General features: G+C 35.3%; 2 protein-coding genes across 2 annotated transcripts; both read right to left on the bottom strand.

Moving 5' to 3' along the window:
- Nucleotides 1-901: 901 nt before the first annotated feature.
- Nucleotides 902-1,870, bottom strand: LOC114215412 (olfactory receptor 10AG1-like). Its single transcript, XM_028111398.2, has one exon. The coding sequence runs from the start codon at nucleotides 1,850-1,852 to the stop codon at nucleotides 902-904; it is 951 nt and encodes a 316-aa protein (XP_027967199.1). The 5' UTR covers nucleotides 1,853-1,870.
- An 11,926-nt stretch (nucleotides 1,871-13,796) lies between these two features.
- Nucleotides 13,797-14,729, bottom strand: LOC114215411 (olfactory receptor 10AG1-like). Its single transcript, XM_028111397.2, has one exon. It carries the CDS (start codon nucleotides 14,727-14,729, stop codon nucleotides 13,797-13,799), a length of 933 nt encoding a protein of 310 aa, XP_027967198.2.
- Nucleotides 14,730-18,152: the final 3,423 nt, after the last annotated feature.

Raw genomic sequence — 18,152 nt, 5'->3', positions numbered from 1 at the left:
GTTCTTGGTTGTATCACTTACATCTCTACCTCCACCTTCACATGATGTTCTTCTCTGTGACTCTATCTTTTAAACTTCCTTTACCTTTCTGTCTGAGGACATTGGTCAAGGGATATAGTGCCCACCTTAAATCAGGGTGATCTCATTTCCTTGACTTGATTACATCCACAAAGTCTTTTTTCTTTTTTTCCAAATAAGGCACATTTGCAGATTCTAAATGGACATTTACTTTAGAGGGACCAACATTTCAATGTGCTACACATTCACTTGGATAGTTTATAGTGAAAATTCCAGAGATTTAGAATACTAAATAATATTATCAAAGCAAAACCTGAAGCTACAAAGGGAGGGAATGACGTCACCAGAGTAAAGGGGAAAATTCTCAGGATTTGTAGTCTTAAAGCAGTATGGACAGTGACAAGAGATAGAAAGAAGGGCAAATGCAAAGAAAATACTAAGATTCTCCTGCTTCCACCATCTTGGCTATTGCTGGGTTTTGTCATTGGCTAAATTCAATCATAGGTACAAAGAATGGCAGCAAATATATCTGAAGGAATGGGAAGGTTAAAAAAAAATGATCACAGCACATGACCCTAATCCTTGGTTATAAGACACACCGAGTTAACTATCATTGTATTGCTCAGGCAACCTCTTAACTCACTAGCTCACAGTAGAGGACAGATGGATCTTCAAATTAGACTGTTGCAATTGACATAATTTGTGCTTTGATTATACAGAAGCCCTTAACTTAATCCTATGAAACTAAGGTTCCTTAACATAATACGAAGATGCTATGACGGCATTAATAATCATTATTGAGGAATAAAACTAGAAGACTTTTTTTTCTGTTGCCGCTACATGAGGAACATACAAGCAAATTCTGTAAATTCAAGTATTTGAGTCACGTTAATAATTTTGTTAGTAGTTTTCTCAGTGCTACCATGATGTCTTTGTTCCTCAGAGTATATATAATGGGATTCAATGTTGGGATCAAAACAGTGTAGAAAAGAGAGATCAATTTCCCAACTCCTTCAGATTGATTTGGTTTGGGTCGTAAATAAGTGATGGTAGCTGTTCCATAGAATGAAACTACAACTATCAGGTGAGAAGAACAGGTAGAGAAGGCTTTAGCTCTCCCTTTGGCTGATGACAATTTCAGAACGCTGGATATAATTTTGCCATAGGAGAAAACAATCAACAGAAATGGAACGATGATGAAGACCACTGCAACTACATAGATTGCTATCTCATTCACAAATGTGTCCCCACAAGCAAGCTTGAGTATTGGGGGGATGTCACAGAAGAAATGATTAATTGTGTTAGACCCACAAAAAGGCAGCGAGAAAATCTGGCATGTTTGCCCAATTACAACTGGAACCGCGCTGATCCAGGACGCAGTCACCAGCTGGATACAGACCTTCTGGTTCATGACTAGAGTATAGTGCAGGGGGTTACAAATGGCCACGTAGCGGTCATAGGCCATCACTGTCAGGAGAAGACACTCTGAGCCTCCAAACATAAGGACAAAACACATTTGTGCAGCACAGGCAAAGAAAGAAATATTTCCTTTCTGGGTCAATAGGTCCACGAGCATTTTTGGGATAGTGACTGTTACATAACAGATTTCTAAGAAGGAAAAATTGCTAAGAAAAAAATACATGGGGGTCTGGAGAGCAGAGTCAATTCTTATTATCAATATTATGATGCTATTGCACATCAGGATAGTTAGGTAGATGACTAAAAATACCCCAAAAAGAATCCACTGGAGATTGGGAATATCAGAAAACCCCAAGAGAACAAACTCCACAATGGTGGTTATATTCAAAATTTCTGTTTTTAATTTGTTCTCCATCCGCAGATATGGTAAATTCAAGATAGTTAATTCACTAACATTTTTTGTTTGTTTGTTTTAGAGAGTGCAAGCAGGGTTGGAGGGGAGGGAGAACAGAGAGAGAGAGAGAGAATCTCAAGCAAGCTCTGCACCAGAGTGGAGCCGGACACATGGATCAATCTCGTGACCCTGAGATCGTGACCAGAGTCGAAATCGGGGTCGGAAGCTTAACCAACTGAGCCACACGGGTGACCTGATTCATTAACATTTTTGAACCACATTTTTCTCTCCTGTTACCTAGAGTAGATGCATGAATGTATTTATGTAATCTCAAATTATTTCCATCATTACTTTGCTCTGTTTCTAGGAAATGATATGTGAAACCTCAGAAATGAACTGATGTGCAGTTAAAATCAATTCAAGAAATAAAATCCTAATATATATGTTTTATACTTGCATGTAATAATACTAGAGATAATGAGAAGTGTGCATTGTTATTTACAGCATATTGTGCAGGAATAATATGTAGTTATTTCACCCCTATTAAAAGTGGAATTGTTTTTCTATTGCTTTTGTCTGGGTTCATCATTTTTTTTCTGTATTGGTTGGGTTATTCCATCTTCTTTCAATTCAAATATTTTCCCTTAAAATTTTGTTTAATTTTTATTCAAAATGAGTTTTAAATTTTCCCATTTATATTCCAATGAGACTCAATTTCTTAAGCCAATCCTTTGTTCCTGAGGGAATAAATATATGCAATATTATTGTTCTACTTTATGCACTTCTCCCATCATTTCTGCTAAATATTGAAAACATTAATCTCATCATGCTGCTCAATTACCTTCCCTATTAGCACACCCTGTGCAATGCATGATAAATATCAATTAAACTTTAATCCAATCAATAAAAATGACCCATTCATCACAATCTTTTTCCATATATTGCTCCTTACCTATGTAAGATTCCATTGCAACCAAATGCAACTCCCTTTCTTTATATCCCTTTTTTTTAAGATTTTATTTATTTATTCATGAGAGACAGAGAGAGAGAGAGAGAGAGAGAAGCAGAGGGAGAAGCAGGCCCCCAAGGAGCAGGGAGCCTGATGTGGGACTCGATCCCAGGACCCTGGGATCATGACCTGAGCTGAAGGCAGACGCTTAACCATCTGAGCCACCCAGGCGCCCTATATCCCTTTTTTTAATGTAACCTATTAAAGTGCAATTTTTATTAAACCTAATTATTATTTATTCTGAACATGCAAATGGTCAGAGCATTAGAATGAGACTAACACACACGCGCGCGCGCGCACACACACACACACACACACACACACTGTCTTACTTCACTTCATATTGTCATCTAATATTAGACAGTCAATACTGCTTAACAATTCCATTACACTTTATTAATATTTGTTCTCCAACTTTCCAAAACAAATATGTGTTTTCCTACTTCATCAAAACCACTACTCCCATCTCTACCTTATATCCCTCTCAACTGATGTTTTTGCCTTAATACTTTGATAAATAAAACTGAGCAAAAAATTTTTTTAAAAAATAAAATAAATAAAACTGAGCGAATTCTCTCATATCTTCCCATTTCCATTACAACTAGTTTTCAAAATTATCTTAAATGAATAATCTTTATAATAAATATAATAATTACTGTTATTGTACATATATCTAATATTGCTTTATCATTAAGAAAGGTAAGAACTATATGGATTATGTTAAGTAGTGGGGAGTGCAGGGCAGGCTGCCTCAAAATATGCCAAATTGGCATAATGATTATTTTGTATTAAAGTTCCTTAAGAAACAGCCAGTGCAAGAACACTCTGACATACCCTTCTTTTGTCTTCAGAAAGCAGGAAATAAATTTCCCATATGAAAGGAGCTGTAGCAGGATGTAGAGAGACATTCTTATCTTCAGAGATAGGAAACTCAGGGTGGAAGAAACCTATTTAAACAAATCTTGTTACTTTTACTAATTACTACCCCAGCCCAAATTGTGTTTGGAATTCCTTTGTCTAAAATGCATAAAAGCAAAATGATCACTTCTTTAGGTCTCAATTTATTTACTGGGCTTCTGTGCACACAGAATTAAATTTTCTCTTCTCTTAATCCGTCTCATGTCAGTTTCTCTTAGGCCAGCCAGAAGGATCTTGAGGGATAGAGAAAAATATTTCCTTCCCAAGAGTAGTTAACTCATTTTCAGATAAAGATCTCAAAATTTTATGCTTTTCTATTTTGTTCTTTGTCTCTTGAGCCTCAAATTTAGAAGTATCCTTAAATAAAATTGTCTAGCAGCACAATTATAGCTTACCTTTGTGGATTTGCATGAAGCTATCTGTGTGAGAGTAGGTGTTTTGTAAACTGTAAATTTTTAAGTTATTTTTTTCTGTCAGTAATTCACTGTAATTCTACAGTACTATTGCTGGCTTCAAACATTAGTTGCTTTTAAATAGGAAGTCATCATGCTCATCCTGGGGGACATCTTCTCTCGTGTATCATTTTGATTTCCAGGAAACTTCTTCTGTTGAGCAATCATTTGAGTTTATTTTTTAAAAATTTCTCTGTAGATGACCTGTCCTTCTCTTCAGGCCTTTCTGGGCAAAAAGCTCCCCCACTTGGGGGGAGTCCCTAGGTGGAGAAATGCCACTTCATTGTCTAGTATTACTTTCAGGAAAAAGTTTAAAAATCTTTCTATTAGTTTTCATACCTTTAATAATTGGTGTGGATTTGCTTTTCTTACTTTCATTCTGTAATTCATCCAGATCTAGATCATCCACAACCTTGGGAAAAATGTGTCACATGTTTTATCAAATGAACGTGGTATGCTTGGTTCTTAAATATATTAGGTGGTGAGATCCATTTTTAGAAGTAGAGAGCTCTGTTTCTAGATTAAATTTTGTGGAAATTGAAGCATGTCGTGTCTGCTGACAAAAATCAAGATGGCTTTATGTTATGGCATCTACTCAGGCATCAGGGAAAGTATCTGACTGATTCAAAATGTAAACTACCTCAAAAATAAGCATTTTAAACAAAATTATTGAAGAAAGAAAGAGAGAGAAAAGAAAAAAAGAAACTTTCCTGTCAAAGTTATTTTCCTAATTCAGCTACTTCTAGGTAGGTATGGAGATAAAATTATCATGCATAAAGTTGCAAACTCAATATCTACTTCTACTTGCAATTATATTTGTTTCTTCCTTCTTGGTGTTCTTTGACTATTTGCGAAAATTGTGTGCTTCCATTTGTCAAAATAGTGCTTTCTATTTGTCCAGATAGTATGTTTCCAAAACTGCCTTTCCTTTCTGTATTTTAAGTGTGGTTCTCTTCACTATAACATGCTTCTTATACATTGGCCCTCTGTACTCTATTGTGACTAATTTGATATTGCTGGGGGACTTCCTTCATGTTTATATCCAAATAGGAACTTCATTCATGATTTGCCTCAAATAAGATGTCAGTTACTTACAGGCTGGGCCTATCGAATGTCCATCCCCTATTGGAGTAGACTGAGCTAATCCCTATCCTATCCTTAAGACAGAAAATTGAGTGTTTCCTTATTCAATTAAGTATCACTATCACTAAAAAAAATAATAATAATTTAAAAACTGAATGCCTTAGATATATCAGTGGTTTAACAAAATAAAGAAGCATCTTTCACTTTTACTACAGTACAATTTTGCGATTAGTAATTAAGAAACTATGGTTTCTTTCATCTAATGATCCCATTGTCCCACATCTTTGTAGTTCCTTATTGGACCTTCAGCATTCAGACAGCTGAGGGTAAAGATAGAAGATAAGGAAACCAATACGGTCTTAGGAGCCTCAACACAGAATAGACACATCACTTCTATACTGTGCTATTGTAGAAACTAATCACATGGTCTAATGTTAATATGAGAAGGCTAGGAAATATTGTTTACTACAAGTCAAAGAAATGGAAATATATTTGGAGAGCATCAAGTCAGACTCTGCCACAGGGTTCGTTTTCGGTCACTGGCAGTGTGCTATAGCATGCTATAACATGTAAACCTTTCGACTGAAGTTCTAACATAGCATTTACCTAACAGTAATTATTTGTGGTACATATCTATATTTTAGCATTTTTCAAGATATACTCATGTCTAATGCAATGTCATATTATTTTTATTCTTAAATTAGCAACATTATTGAGACATAGTTTATATAAAATAAAGTACAACCTTTAAAATACATTCAATGAAATTTAAAATTTGATGAAATCCAACAAGTATATATATATATATATATATATATATATACACACACTTGTGAAACTATCACCACATTCAAGATACAGAATATTCACATCATCTTGAAACATTCTGATGTACAGCCTCATAATCTATTTCCCTTCTATGCCCAACCTCAAGAAATCACAGATCATATTTCTGTAACTTTAGATCATTCATAATCAGTTAGAAAGAATAGAAAAGGAAAGGAAAGGAAAAGAAAGGAAAAAGAAAAGGGCTGACTAAATGAAAAAACAGCTTACAGCTAAGGAAGGGAAATCATCCTTTAACCATATGAGAAGACAGTCAAATCCATTCATGAAAAAGTAAAGGAATTTTATTTATTTATTTATATTTATTTATTTATTTATTTATTTATTTATTTATTCTTTTAAAGATTTTATTTATTTGACAGAGAGAGACACAGCGAGAGAGGGAACACAAGCATGGGGAGTGGGAGATGGAGAAGCAGGTTTCCCGCTGAGCAGGAAGCCCAATGTGGGACTCCATCCTAGGACCCTGGGATCATGACCTAAGCTGAAGGCAGACGATTAACGACTGAGCCACCCAGGCGTCCCAAGGAAAGAAATTTTAAACTGCACGGAGGTTCAGTTTATTAAAAACTAAACATTTCTATGCAGTCACTTGGGAAAACACATTATTTGCCCTGATGTGTTCACTCTGAATCAAACCAACTTGCATGCCTGTGAGTTTAAGCAGGTTTGCATTTGGCAACACTATTGTATCTGCAAAAGATGTACTGTATGGTGAATAACATAACATAATAAAAAAATTATAAAAAAAGATGGTCAACCAACTAAGTATGATCATGTCAATTATCACTCTCTGACTTAATGAGCCTTAATTTTGATATTGTCATCTATTCTATTTTTCTTCCACAGCTAATCTGATACCTTCCAAATAGAACTTTTATAGGTTATCTAAATTTGTCTAATGGTTTCAGCAGAAAAATCAGCTTGCTGTGACCATGTGCATCACAACCAGAAATGGAAATTATTTTTGTATTTGTTTTAAATGTTGGAAATTGTATGTGACTTGGTTTTAATTATGTCCATTATACACATTTGATTCCTTTATCCAGCACAATTCAGTGGTATCACCAGTGCTGGATCATGAAATTTTTGTTTAGTTATTATGATTGTTGAGGAAAAGGGCAATTGATTTTACTGACTTGGTTTCAGGCCAAAACAAAAGCATGACATTAAAAGAATAAAGAGCATTAGGTTTTTGTTTTCATTACCAACAAGATGTATTCATTAAAGAAAATGAAGACAAGAGGGGGAAAATCTAAAACAACAAAACTGTCTCTCATGTGTGAACATTTTGATTCATCTCTTCCAACTTTTTAATACAGAGTGTGTTTGATTTAAATCCTATGTGCTGCAGAAAAATTTATGAATTGTCATCCATGTGAATCTATATAAAGCAAACATCCTTGTAACCACTGCTCAAATCTGCTATAGAAAAATATAAAGGATGTAGCTGCCTCACATTCCTCTTCCTAATGGGAGCCATTAAATCTGTAGTCATCCCCAAATATTGTCTTTTAACATTACCTAAAAGGACATATACAGTATGCTTATGTTTATGGTTTATTTTGTTCACTGATAGACTTCATTCAGGTTGTATATAATTGTGTTTTGTTCATTTAGATAGATCTCTGCTTTTTCTTTGGGTGAAATTTACACAGTTATGTTACAATTTTGATTTGATAAGTGTTTGCTATTCTGAAGGATCCTAAAATAAACATTCTTAGAGGGGTCCCCAGCATCCATGTGTATGCAATTTTGCCGGATACATACCTAAGAGTAGGATTCTCTAAATGAAGGCAGACTCTAAATGGGGTCACAATTCATATGCGAGCATCAGATGAGAGTTTCCATAGTTCCACATCTTTAACACATATTCTATGATGTTTTCTCGTTTTTCTTTTATCATTTCATGTTTTTCATCATGATAAGTATACTCTTTCATACAAGTCCCCTATTTCACCCATCCCCCCACCTACCTCCCCTCTGGTAATCATCAATTTGTACTTTATCAGTTGAAAGTCTGTTTCGTAATTTGTCTCTCTATAATTTTCCCTTACTTATTTGTTTTGTTTCTTAAATTCCACCTATTAGTGAGATCATATGGTATTTGTCTTTCTCTGACTGACATTTTGCTTAGCTTAATACACTCCAGCTCTGTCCACGTCATTGCAAATGGCAAGATTTCATTCTTTTTGATGGCTGAGTAATATCCCATTGAATATTTATACCACATCTTCTTTATCCATTCATCAGTCAATGGACATTTTGGTTCTTTCCATAACTGGGCTATTGTAAATAATACTGAAAAAATATAGGGGTGCATGTGCCCCTTCGAATCAGTATTTTTGTATCTTTTGGATAAATACCTAGGAGTGCAATTGTTGGGTTGTAGGGTAGTCCTATTTTCTTTAAAGCTTTATTGTGTTGCATTTCATATTCAGGTTTACAAACTACCTGCGGTTTTTTTTTTTATAAATAGTGTGAAGTATGGGTTGATTTTTTAAAACACATTCACTTCTAATTAAATTAGCACAATTTATGAAAAAAACTTATTTTTTCTACATTATTCTGCAATTTTTACATATTCAAGTGAGTCCATGAACTGGGTATGTGTTGGGCTCTCTATTATGTGTCACTGGTCTCTTTATTGTTGAATTCTTTCCTTTTGTCTGAATTCTCAGTTTAGAATGTGTCATGATGCCCAATAAAGTAGGTGCTCCCACTTTACTTCTCTTCAGCAGTGGTTTGGCTATTGCTGGCTGTCTTCATTTCCACAATGGTTTTAGAATCAGCTTGATAAGTTACACACACACTCATGCACACACAGATGAGATTTATTATATTTTATTGAATTTGTGGTTCATACTGAGGAAAACTGACATCTTTTCAATATTGAGTTTTAATCCATGAACATGTCATCGCAATCCATTTACTTTTTTCTCCAAAACTTCCCTTGAATTATCTTTTAGTTTACTGGGTAGACTTCCTGCATGTTTTTTTTATTAGATTTCTCTTAAGTATTTGATATATTTGATCCTATTTACATAGTGTTTTAATGTTAGCTTATGTTTCCTTCTTTTATATGGAAATAAATTGATTTTTCTAATTGATTATGAAATCAGCACATATGTTGAATTAATTTATTAACTAATAATTTCAATGTAGATTCTGGAATATTTCTATATTTACATTTATATAATATTCCAATAATTAGCTTAATATCTATCTTTCCAATTCTCATATTATTTCTTTTTAACTGCAGAAGCTAGTATTGCCTATAAAATGATGACTACAAACTCTAAGGAAAAGCATCTTTTTCTTGGTCCCAATTGCAGAAAGACACATTTCAATATTTTTTTACATAATTATGTTTATCAGCTCATATTCCAACACATGTCTCTTTCTTATTGCCATGTATATGTGCTGTACCTTATATGAACTAGTGAGTGTGGGACCCTTCCTCTCTTTCTTATCATTTCTTCATTGTCTTCACTTATCATTTTTAACTTAATAATATTTTTTTCCCTAGGTGAGTCTTATTGGTGAGATAAAAAAAGATACTTTAGTGCCACTCCTGATGAAAAATATTCCTTAACCTCTGATTACCTAAAGTAAATTAAAAAGTGTTCTAAAACAAATGCAATCTCAATCACTTTACTGTACATAATTTTTGACTATCTTATTAATGTATTTTTTAAAAGATTTATTTATTTATTTTGGAGAGAGAGAGAACATGAGTGAGGGGGAAGGACAGGAGACAATCCCCAAGCGGACTCTCCACCAAGTGTGGGGCCCTAAGTAGGGTTTGACCTCACAACCCATGAGATCATGACCTGAGCTGAAACCAAGTTGGATGCTCTCAACTGACTGAGCCACCTAGGCTTCTCTCTTACTAATGTATTTTTTAAGTATTTAACTCTTTCTTCCCATGTATACATAAGTTACATAACAACTAGATTTTTTTTCGCTGAAATCCACCATTGTAACCATATCATATTGTAATACATAGGAATATATAGTAATACAAAACTATTTTAGAAATTACAGATCAGACCAGTTACCATCTGAATACTCCTTAGTGACCACAGTCAGTGTCACATGGACAGAATAATCACTCAGTGGATCCCGCCCCAATTCCGGACCCATATTCTTATGAGGTACCATAAAGTGATGTTTTAAGCTACAAACCTAGGGTGTGATTTGTTATGCAACAATAGAAATCTGAAACTGGGCACTTCAAAATGGTTACAAAATCAACATTCTTACCTTTTCTTCCATTCTTTCTCTAGATGGGTAATATGTTATTGTCACAGTTGCTGTCTGAACATTCTCTTCTCTGAAACGAGTGCCGTAATTGTTCTGTGTTTTTAGATCTTTATTGACACCATGATACCGCTTTATTTTTTTAAATTTTTTATTGTTATGTTAATCACCATACATTACATCATTAGTTTTTGATGTAGTGTTCCATGATTCATTGTTTATGCATAACACCCAGTGCTCCACGCAGAACGTGCCCTCTTTAATACCCATCACGAGGCTAACCAGTCCCCCGACCCCCCTCCCCTCTAAAACCCTCAGTTTGTTTTTCAGAGTCCATCGTCGTTCATGGTTCATCTCCCCCTCCGACTTACTCCCCTTCATTCTTTCCCTCCTGCTATCTTCTTCTTCTTTTTTTTTTCTTAACATATATTGCAATATTAGTTTCAGAAGTACAGATCTGTGATTCAACAGTCTTGCACAATTCACAGCGCTCACCATAGCACATACACTCCCCAATGTCTATCACCCCACCACCCCATCCCTCCCACCCCCCACCACTCCAGCAACCCTCAGTTTGTTTCCTGAGATTAAGAATTCCTCATATCAGTGAGGTCATATGATACATGTCTTTCTCTGACTGACTTATTTCGCTCAGCATAACACCCTCCAGTTCTATCCACGTCGTTGCAAATGGCAAGATCTCATTCCTTTTGATGGCTGCATAATACTCCATTACTCCATTGTGTAGATATACCACTTGTTCTTTATCCATTCATCTGTCGAAGGACATCTTGGCTCTTTCCACAGTTTGGCTATTGTGGACATTGCTGCTATAAACATTGGGGTGCACGTACCCCTTTGGATCCCTACATTTGTATCTTTGGGGTAAATACCCAGTAGTGCATTTGCTGGATCATATGGTAGCTCTATTATCAACTGTTTGAGGAACCTCCATACTGTTTTCCAGAGTGGTTGCACCAGTGGTTGCAACAGTGTAGGAGGGTTCCCCTTTCTCCGCATCCCCGCCAACATCTGTCATTTCCTGACTTGTTAATTTTAGCCATTCTGACTGGTGTGAGGTGGTATCTCATTGAGGTTTTGATTTGGATTTCCCTGATGCCGAGCAATGTTGAGCACTTTTTCATGTGCCTCTTGGCCATTTGGATGTTTTCTTTGGAAAAATGTCTGTTCATGTCTTCTGCCCATTTCTTGATTGGATTATTTGTTCTTTGGGTGTTGAGTTTGATAAGTTCTTTAGAGATTTTGGATACTAGCCCTTTATCTGATATGTCATTTGCAGAAATCTTCTCCCATTCTGTCGGTTGTCTTTTGGTTTTGTGGACTGTTTCTTTTGCTGTGCAAAAGCTTTTTATCTTGATGAAATCCCAATAGTTCATTTTGTCCTTGCTTCCCTTGCCTTTGGCGATGTTTCTAGGAAGAAGTAGCTGCGGCTGAGGTCAAAGAGGTTGCTGCCTGTGTTCTCCTTGAGGATTTTGATGGACTCCTGTCTCACGTTTATGTCTTTCAACCATTTGGAGTCTATTTTTGTGTGTGCTGTAAGGAAATGGTCCAGTTTCATTCTTCTGCATGTGGCTGTCCAATTTTCCCAACACCATTTGTGGAAGAGACTGTCTTTTTGCCATTGGACATTCTTTCCTGCTTTGTCAAAGATGAGTTGACCATAGAGTTGAGGGTCCATTTCTGGGCTCTCGATTCTGTTCCATTGATCTATGTGTCTGTTTTTGTGCCAGTACCATACTGTCTTGATGATGACAGCTTTGTAATAGAGCTGGAAGTCCGGAATTGTGATGCCGCCAGCTTTGCTTTTCTTTTTCAGTATTCCTCTGGCTATTTGGGGTCTCTTCTGGTTTCATTCAAATTTTAGGATTATTTGTTCCATTTCTTTGAAAAAAGTGGATAGTATTTTGATGAGGATTGCATTGAATGTGTAGATTTCTCTAGGTAGCATTGATATCTTCACAATGTTTGTTCGTCCAATCCATGAGCATGGAACATTTTTCCATTTCTTTGTGTCTTCTTCAATTTCTTTCATGAGTATTTTATAGTTTTCTGAGTACAGATCCGTTGCCTCTTTGGTTAAATTTATTCCTAGGTATCTTATGGATGATACCTCTTTAAACAAGAGAACTAACTGATGTATAAATTATGGATATTATTTAAGCATATATTATAGAAAAAAGATACAGAGTTTAAAACAATAAAATTAAGAAAAACAAACTGTATACATACTGCATTATTTTCCAACCAAGTTTGATTGAAAATAGATCCAAATGGGTTTCCTGTATTTTAATGGGAAACACCTAAATAAATGCCAGACTTTTGCTTCTTAATGGTAACTTTTGTTTTAGTATAATGATTCTCTCTTCTCAGTTTACCTCTTTTCATCCAGAAGAACTTGGAAAAATAATGCAGTAAATATCTGAAGTGCTTCTATATTAATCTCTATTATGTACTCCACCAAAAGAATAAAAAAAAAAATCAAGTAGTCTTTGAGAATGGGTGAATCCATTTGGGAACAAAATAGTTCAATCCCATACATATTGTATCTCTGAAAAGCACAGTGCACTCATATTTTTTACATTAGTGAAATATAAGGTAAAAATTACCAAAATGTCATGATTCAGCCATGTAGAAAAAGCATATGTCAAAGAGAAAATCAGGCTGGCATGTAGGAAAAAAGCAGGTGGTAATAGATTCATTGCCATCCTATCAATTTCTAAGTATCAATCATCAGAGGGTTTTTGTATATTTTAGTCTTTCCTTTGGTTTTCTCTAAATCATAACAAGGAAAATTCTGTTTGATGAATGGTAAAATGTCTAAAAGTATAAGCATATAGACATTTAACAAATATTCTCTAAAGGCTACCATATACACATCCTTTACAATCTAATAATTTCATGAAAAGTAAAAAAGAGTGTTACATAAAGGGGAAAATATCAAAACATTCACTATACCACCCTTAATTGCAAGTTCCGGAAATAAAGCCTATTTTCTGTAAGTTAAAAAAAAAAATGACTATAGTTTTTATGTGGAAAAAAGTATGCGACATTAATATACTAGATAAGAGATATTACATTTTTCAGCAAAACGTACCCATCACTAGTGACTTTGAGGGAGAAGCAGAGTGGTGGCCTGAATATGAGATTGGCTGAATACTTAGTGTCTTAATTTCTTAATGTTCATGACAACCCTGCAGATATAATCCTGATATCAGAGTCCAGCACAGAACAACAAGCTCAACAATGAGTAGAAGTAATCAATGTAGAGTAAGGTAGGAAAAAAAAACCTGAATATTAATTTTTGATTGCACAACTGCAGAATTAAATAAGAAAACTGACAAGGAGTTCAAATTGGCAGCTAATACATTAAATATCAAGGCAACAATTTTCTCAAGGCTATCATGGCATCCTTATTTCTCAGAGTGTATATCATGGGATTAAACATTGGGGTGACTATGGTATAAAAAAGAGAGAGAAACTTGTCTGTTCTGGAAGAATGTTTAGATTTGGGTCGTAAATATGTAATAATTGCAGATCCAAAGAACATGGCCACAACTATGACATGAGATGAGCAGGTGGAGAAAGCTTTGATTCGTCCTGTTGTTGATGGCAACCTCAGGATGGTAGAGATTATTTTACTGTAGGATCCAAGTATCAACAGAAAAGGGATCATAACAAAGAGCACAGCAGCGGTAAACACTAACATCTCATTCAGGAAAGTGTCCCCACAGGCCAGCTTGAGTAGTGGGGGGATGTCACAGAAGAAGTGATTGATTTGGTTAGACACACAAAATGGCAGAGAGAAAATCTGGCATGTCTGCCCTATCTCGACAGGAACTCCAGTGATCCAGCAGGCTGCCACCAGCTGGACACAGACCTTGTAGTTCATAACTAGAGGGTAGTGCAGAGGGCTACAAATGGCCACGTAGCGGTCATAGGCCATCACAGTCAGAAGGAAGCACTCTATGTTTCCAAGCATAAGCACAAAACCCATTTGTGTTGCGCAGGCAAACAAAGAGATATTTCTTTTCTGAGTCCAAAGATTTGTGAGCATTCTGGGGAGAGTGGCAGATACAAAACAGATTTCCAAGAAGGAAAAATTACTAAGGAAAAAATACATGGGAGTCTGGAGAGTCTGGTCAACCTTGGTTATGAGAACAATAATGCCATTTCCCATCAGAATTATCACATAGACAAAGAAGAATATTACAAAAAGAAAAATTTGAAGATTGGGATAATCAGAAAATCCCAAAAGAGTAAATTCCGTCATTGAAGTGAAATTTACTTCTGTTGGTTTTTTTTCCATCTGTGAAAACAGTGAAATTAGCCATTTATCTTTTGAGGCCTGTTTTCTAATTTGTTTTCTAATTTCTAATGGACTAAAGGGATGTGGGGGAATTAGCACATAAAATTTCTATTGTTTACTAATTCCCAACTTTTTATATCCTGGGCTCAAAGAACACAACTGAGGTCTAATGGAGAATACAGGCTAAATTCTAAATATATCAACATATTTAATACTTAATACTAGGTTTAGATTTGAATTAAAGTGATGTGTTCTAGAATTATTAATTTTGAGTTTTTGTATGTATGCAGACCAAATTAGTCCATTTTTTTCTTCATATTGACAAACGGAATACTGAGGCAGAAACTTTTACATTACATTTTCTCAGTGGTATGTTACCATCAAATTTCGCATTATATTTTTTTGTAATTTCTCAATTCTTCCATGAAGCCTTCTGTAAGTACAAGGCATGCCTTCCTTTCTGCATGGTACAGCTGTAGTTGTTATTATTCGTGCATGCATGTTATTTGAAACCATTCTGGTTTCATTTATTTATCAAAATAAAATAAACAACATGGTCATCGTGTATTATAATGCAAGATCTTTTATTTATCTTATTCAAAGATGCAGTAAATGTTTGATAAGTATTTTTTGACCTATTGGTTATTTAAGTAATAATAACAATATTGAAGGAATTACACTGATGATACGATTTTTGAAACTCTGCCTAGTAAATTTATCCTCCAGTGACTTGCTACCTGCCATGGGCCATTTTCATTTAACAATTTTCATTTTAATAATATGTCAGAGATGAAAAACACAAAAATCATAATGGAATGCTATAATTATTTAAAAATATCATTATTAGTTTCCAGAAATACCAAAGGCAGAGAATATATATTTTAGCTAGAGAGTGAGCAAGTGTATGATCATGAGTAATTAATAAGACCTACAGAGACTCAATAATCTTCTCATGTATTGAGATATAGGTGGACAATATAAAACTTTAAACAAGAAAGACAATTATATTATACCATTAAATAATATCTGGGAAAACAAAGGACAAAACTCATTTTAGTTAAGCTACTATAGTGTTGATCAAGGGCGTGCAATAAGATCTCTCATTTAGTCTAAAATAATTTTGAATTAAATGTTGATGTCCTCATGGTACATTATAGATGGAAGTACTTAGGCTCAAGGGGTTGTATGACTAAACTAAAATTAAACTGTTCTATTTGGGTCCCAAGATTCATGAGCATTCTGGGAGGGTAATAGATACATAGTAGATTTCCAAGAAGGAAAAACTTGTTTTTAAAGATTTTATAAGGAAAAACTTTTAAGAAAAAAAAAAAAACCTACCTGGTAATCTGGAGAGCAGGGTCCAGTTCTTTTTTTAGAAATATGGTGCCATTGTCCATCAGCATAAGGATATAGACAACTAAGAACAATCCAAGTAGAAACCACTGGAGATAGGGACATCAGCAAAGTCTAAGAGAACAAATTCCATGAATTTGGTTCGATTTTCCTTCAGGTCATTTTTCCTGTCTTTTTATCTGTGGAGAGAGAAATTTAACATGTGCTTTTCAATTTACCTTCCTTGACATTGATTGTTCTTCAGATTGCCTCAGTGTCCAAATGGGCTTTTGTGATCATTGCAATTGTTGCAAGTTTAAGGGTGTTACTATTTATATGTGTCCCACTGTTCAGGTTAAATCCTGTGGATTATCACTATAAAAGCTTCCCTGAAAATTCCTTTAGGGCCATTCCATTATACTTTCTGAATACAGTCCAGAATAAACAAACTATACCCCACTCAGCAGAGGTTCTGGAACATTGGCTACAGTGGAGACAGACTCAGAGCTTTGCTATATGACCTTACACTTAATTAACTACACTTTTTGACAGTCCTATTGTACTTCCCCATGCATTTTTCTGTTCAGTAGCACTTTTTCTTAAAGTGTCTTTTCACATATATTTTCAGCTACCTATTTCAGGCCTTCATTCCTCCGTCCTCACTTTTTGATCTTGAGCAGAAATATCCCTGTTATTCAGTCCCAATTATTAGATTTTTTTTACATTTTTTATTGTTATGTTAATCACCATATATTACATAATTTGTTTTGGTGTACTGTTCCATGATTCATTGTTTGTTCATAACACCCAGTGCTTTTTTAAAATGGTTAGAACTCTTATCGTGCTCATGAGACTATCTTTTAGAAGGCTTCTAGGTGGAAAACATAAGAGCGTTTTATTCAGAAAAATTAACTGGAGAACACTGATTCAGGGAAAAAACATTAAAGGCAGTGGGCCCTGGGCAAACAGGGATAGCCAGGAACGTGTTCACTACCCGTGGTCTGTATGTGTGTGGGTGCAAGGAAAAAAGGAGTCTGCATCTGGTTTAACCTTGTGCTATGTGCACCCTCCATTGTCTTTGTTGGTGCTCCAAACATACTCCCTCATCACCGTTCCTAAACTCACCATTCTTTAGAGATAAGGATATTGAGTATCATGAAATGTGGATCGTTGACCGATTCCGTACATGTTCGTAATTGCAAGCTAGCAACTTTTTTTTTTAATCTTTGAATCCTTTTACCATGATTTATCATTTGCGTGATATTAAGCAATCATTTAAGCTTCCTAATTTTTGCTTCCTCATTTGTGAGAAATGAATGGGAGACGACTGATAACATTATTACCTATCAAATTTAAACTGATTACTTATTAGTTGGGATTAAATAATTACAATTATGATTATATTTTTTCTTTGACTGTACTCTCCAGGGTTATAGTGCATTGCCTAGCAAAATTGCATGTAATAGAGTTATTGCAGCCCCTTGTCAGTGATTACTCTTTTCCACTCTTCCCTTTCACCCGGGCCAGGACTAGCGAGGAGAGGGAGGCTCTGGAGAGTGACTTTAAGAGGGGCTCAGTCACGCTCAGTTCTGCTCCTGGGCTTGTACAGATCTATCTCCGTGTGACCGCCTCCTTGGATATTGCACCCCCATGATGTTTGGCTCACCACGAGGTCCTCAGCCTGTCTCTCATCTCTCCATCTTGATGGGAGTGGACATCGTCCATGAAATTTAGCATCTGTGCAATGTCATAGGTAAGGAGTAGAGTCTTCTCCAGATAGATGGAACTGAAGCATGGCCACTCCACTGCTAGTTTGTGACCTGATGCAAGTTACTCCAATCTCTCAGCCAAAAGCGGTCCAGCTGTTGTTCCAATGTTTTGGGTCTTTACTTGAATTAAATCATTTAACAAATGCAAAAAACTTGAAGAAGCCCTGGCGTTTATAAAAGTTTACACAAATGCTAGTTATGATTGTTATAATTAAAAACTAGGTTTTATTCTTCTGAATTATACTCAGAATTCTACACAACCTGGAAAAATACCCTCTAAGTAACTTTTCTTAGTATCACACAATTATTCGAAAAATTCAGT

Source organism: Eumetopias jubatus, unplaced genomic scaffold (assembly GCF_037043125.1).
Source record: "Eumetopias jubatus isolate StellerSeaLion01/CBP00866 unplaced genomic scaffold, mEumJub1_p1.0 scaffold_13, whole genome shotgun sequence".
Classification (NCBI taxonomy): Eukaryota; Metazoa; Chordata; class Mammalia; order Carnivora; family Otariidae; genus Eumetopias; species Eumetopias jubatus.
Note: the sequence above shows the minus strand (reverse complement) of the source record. Positions and strands in the feature narration are given on the sequence as shown.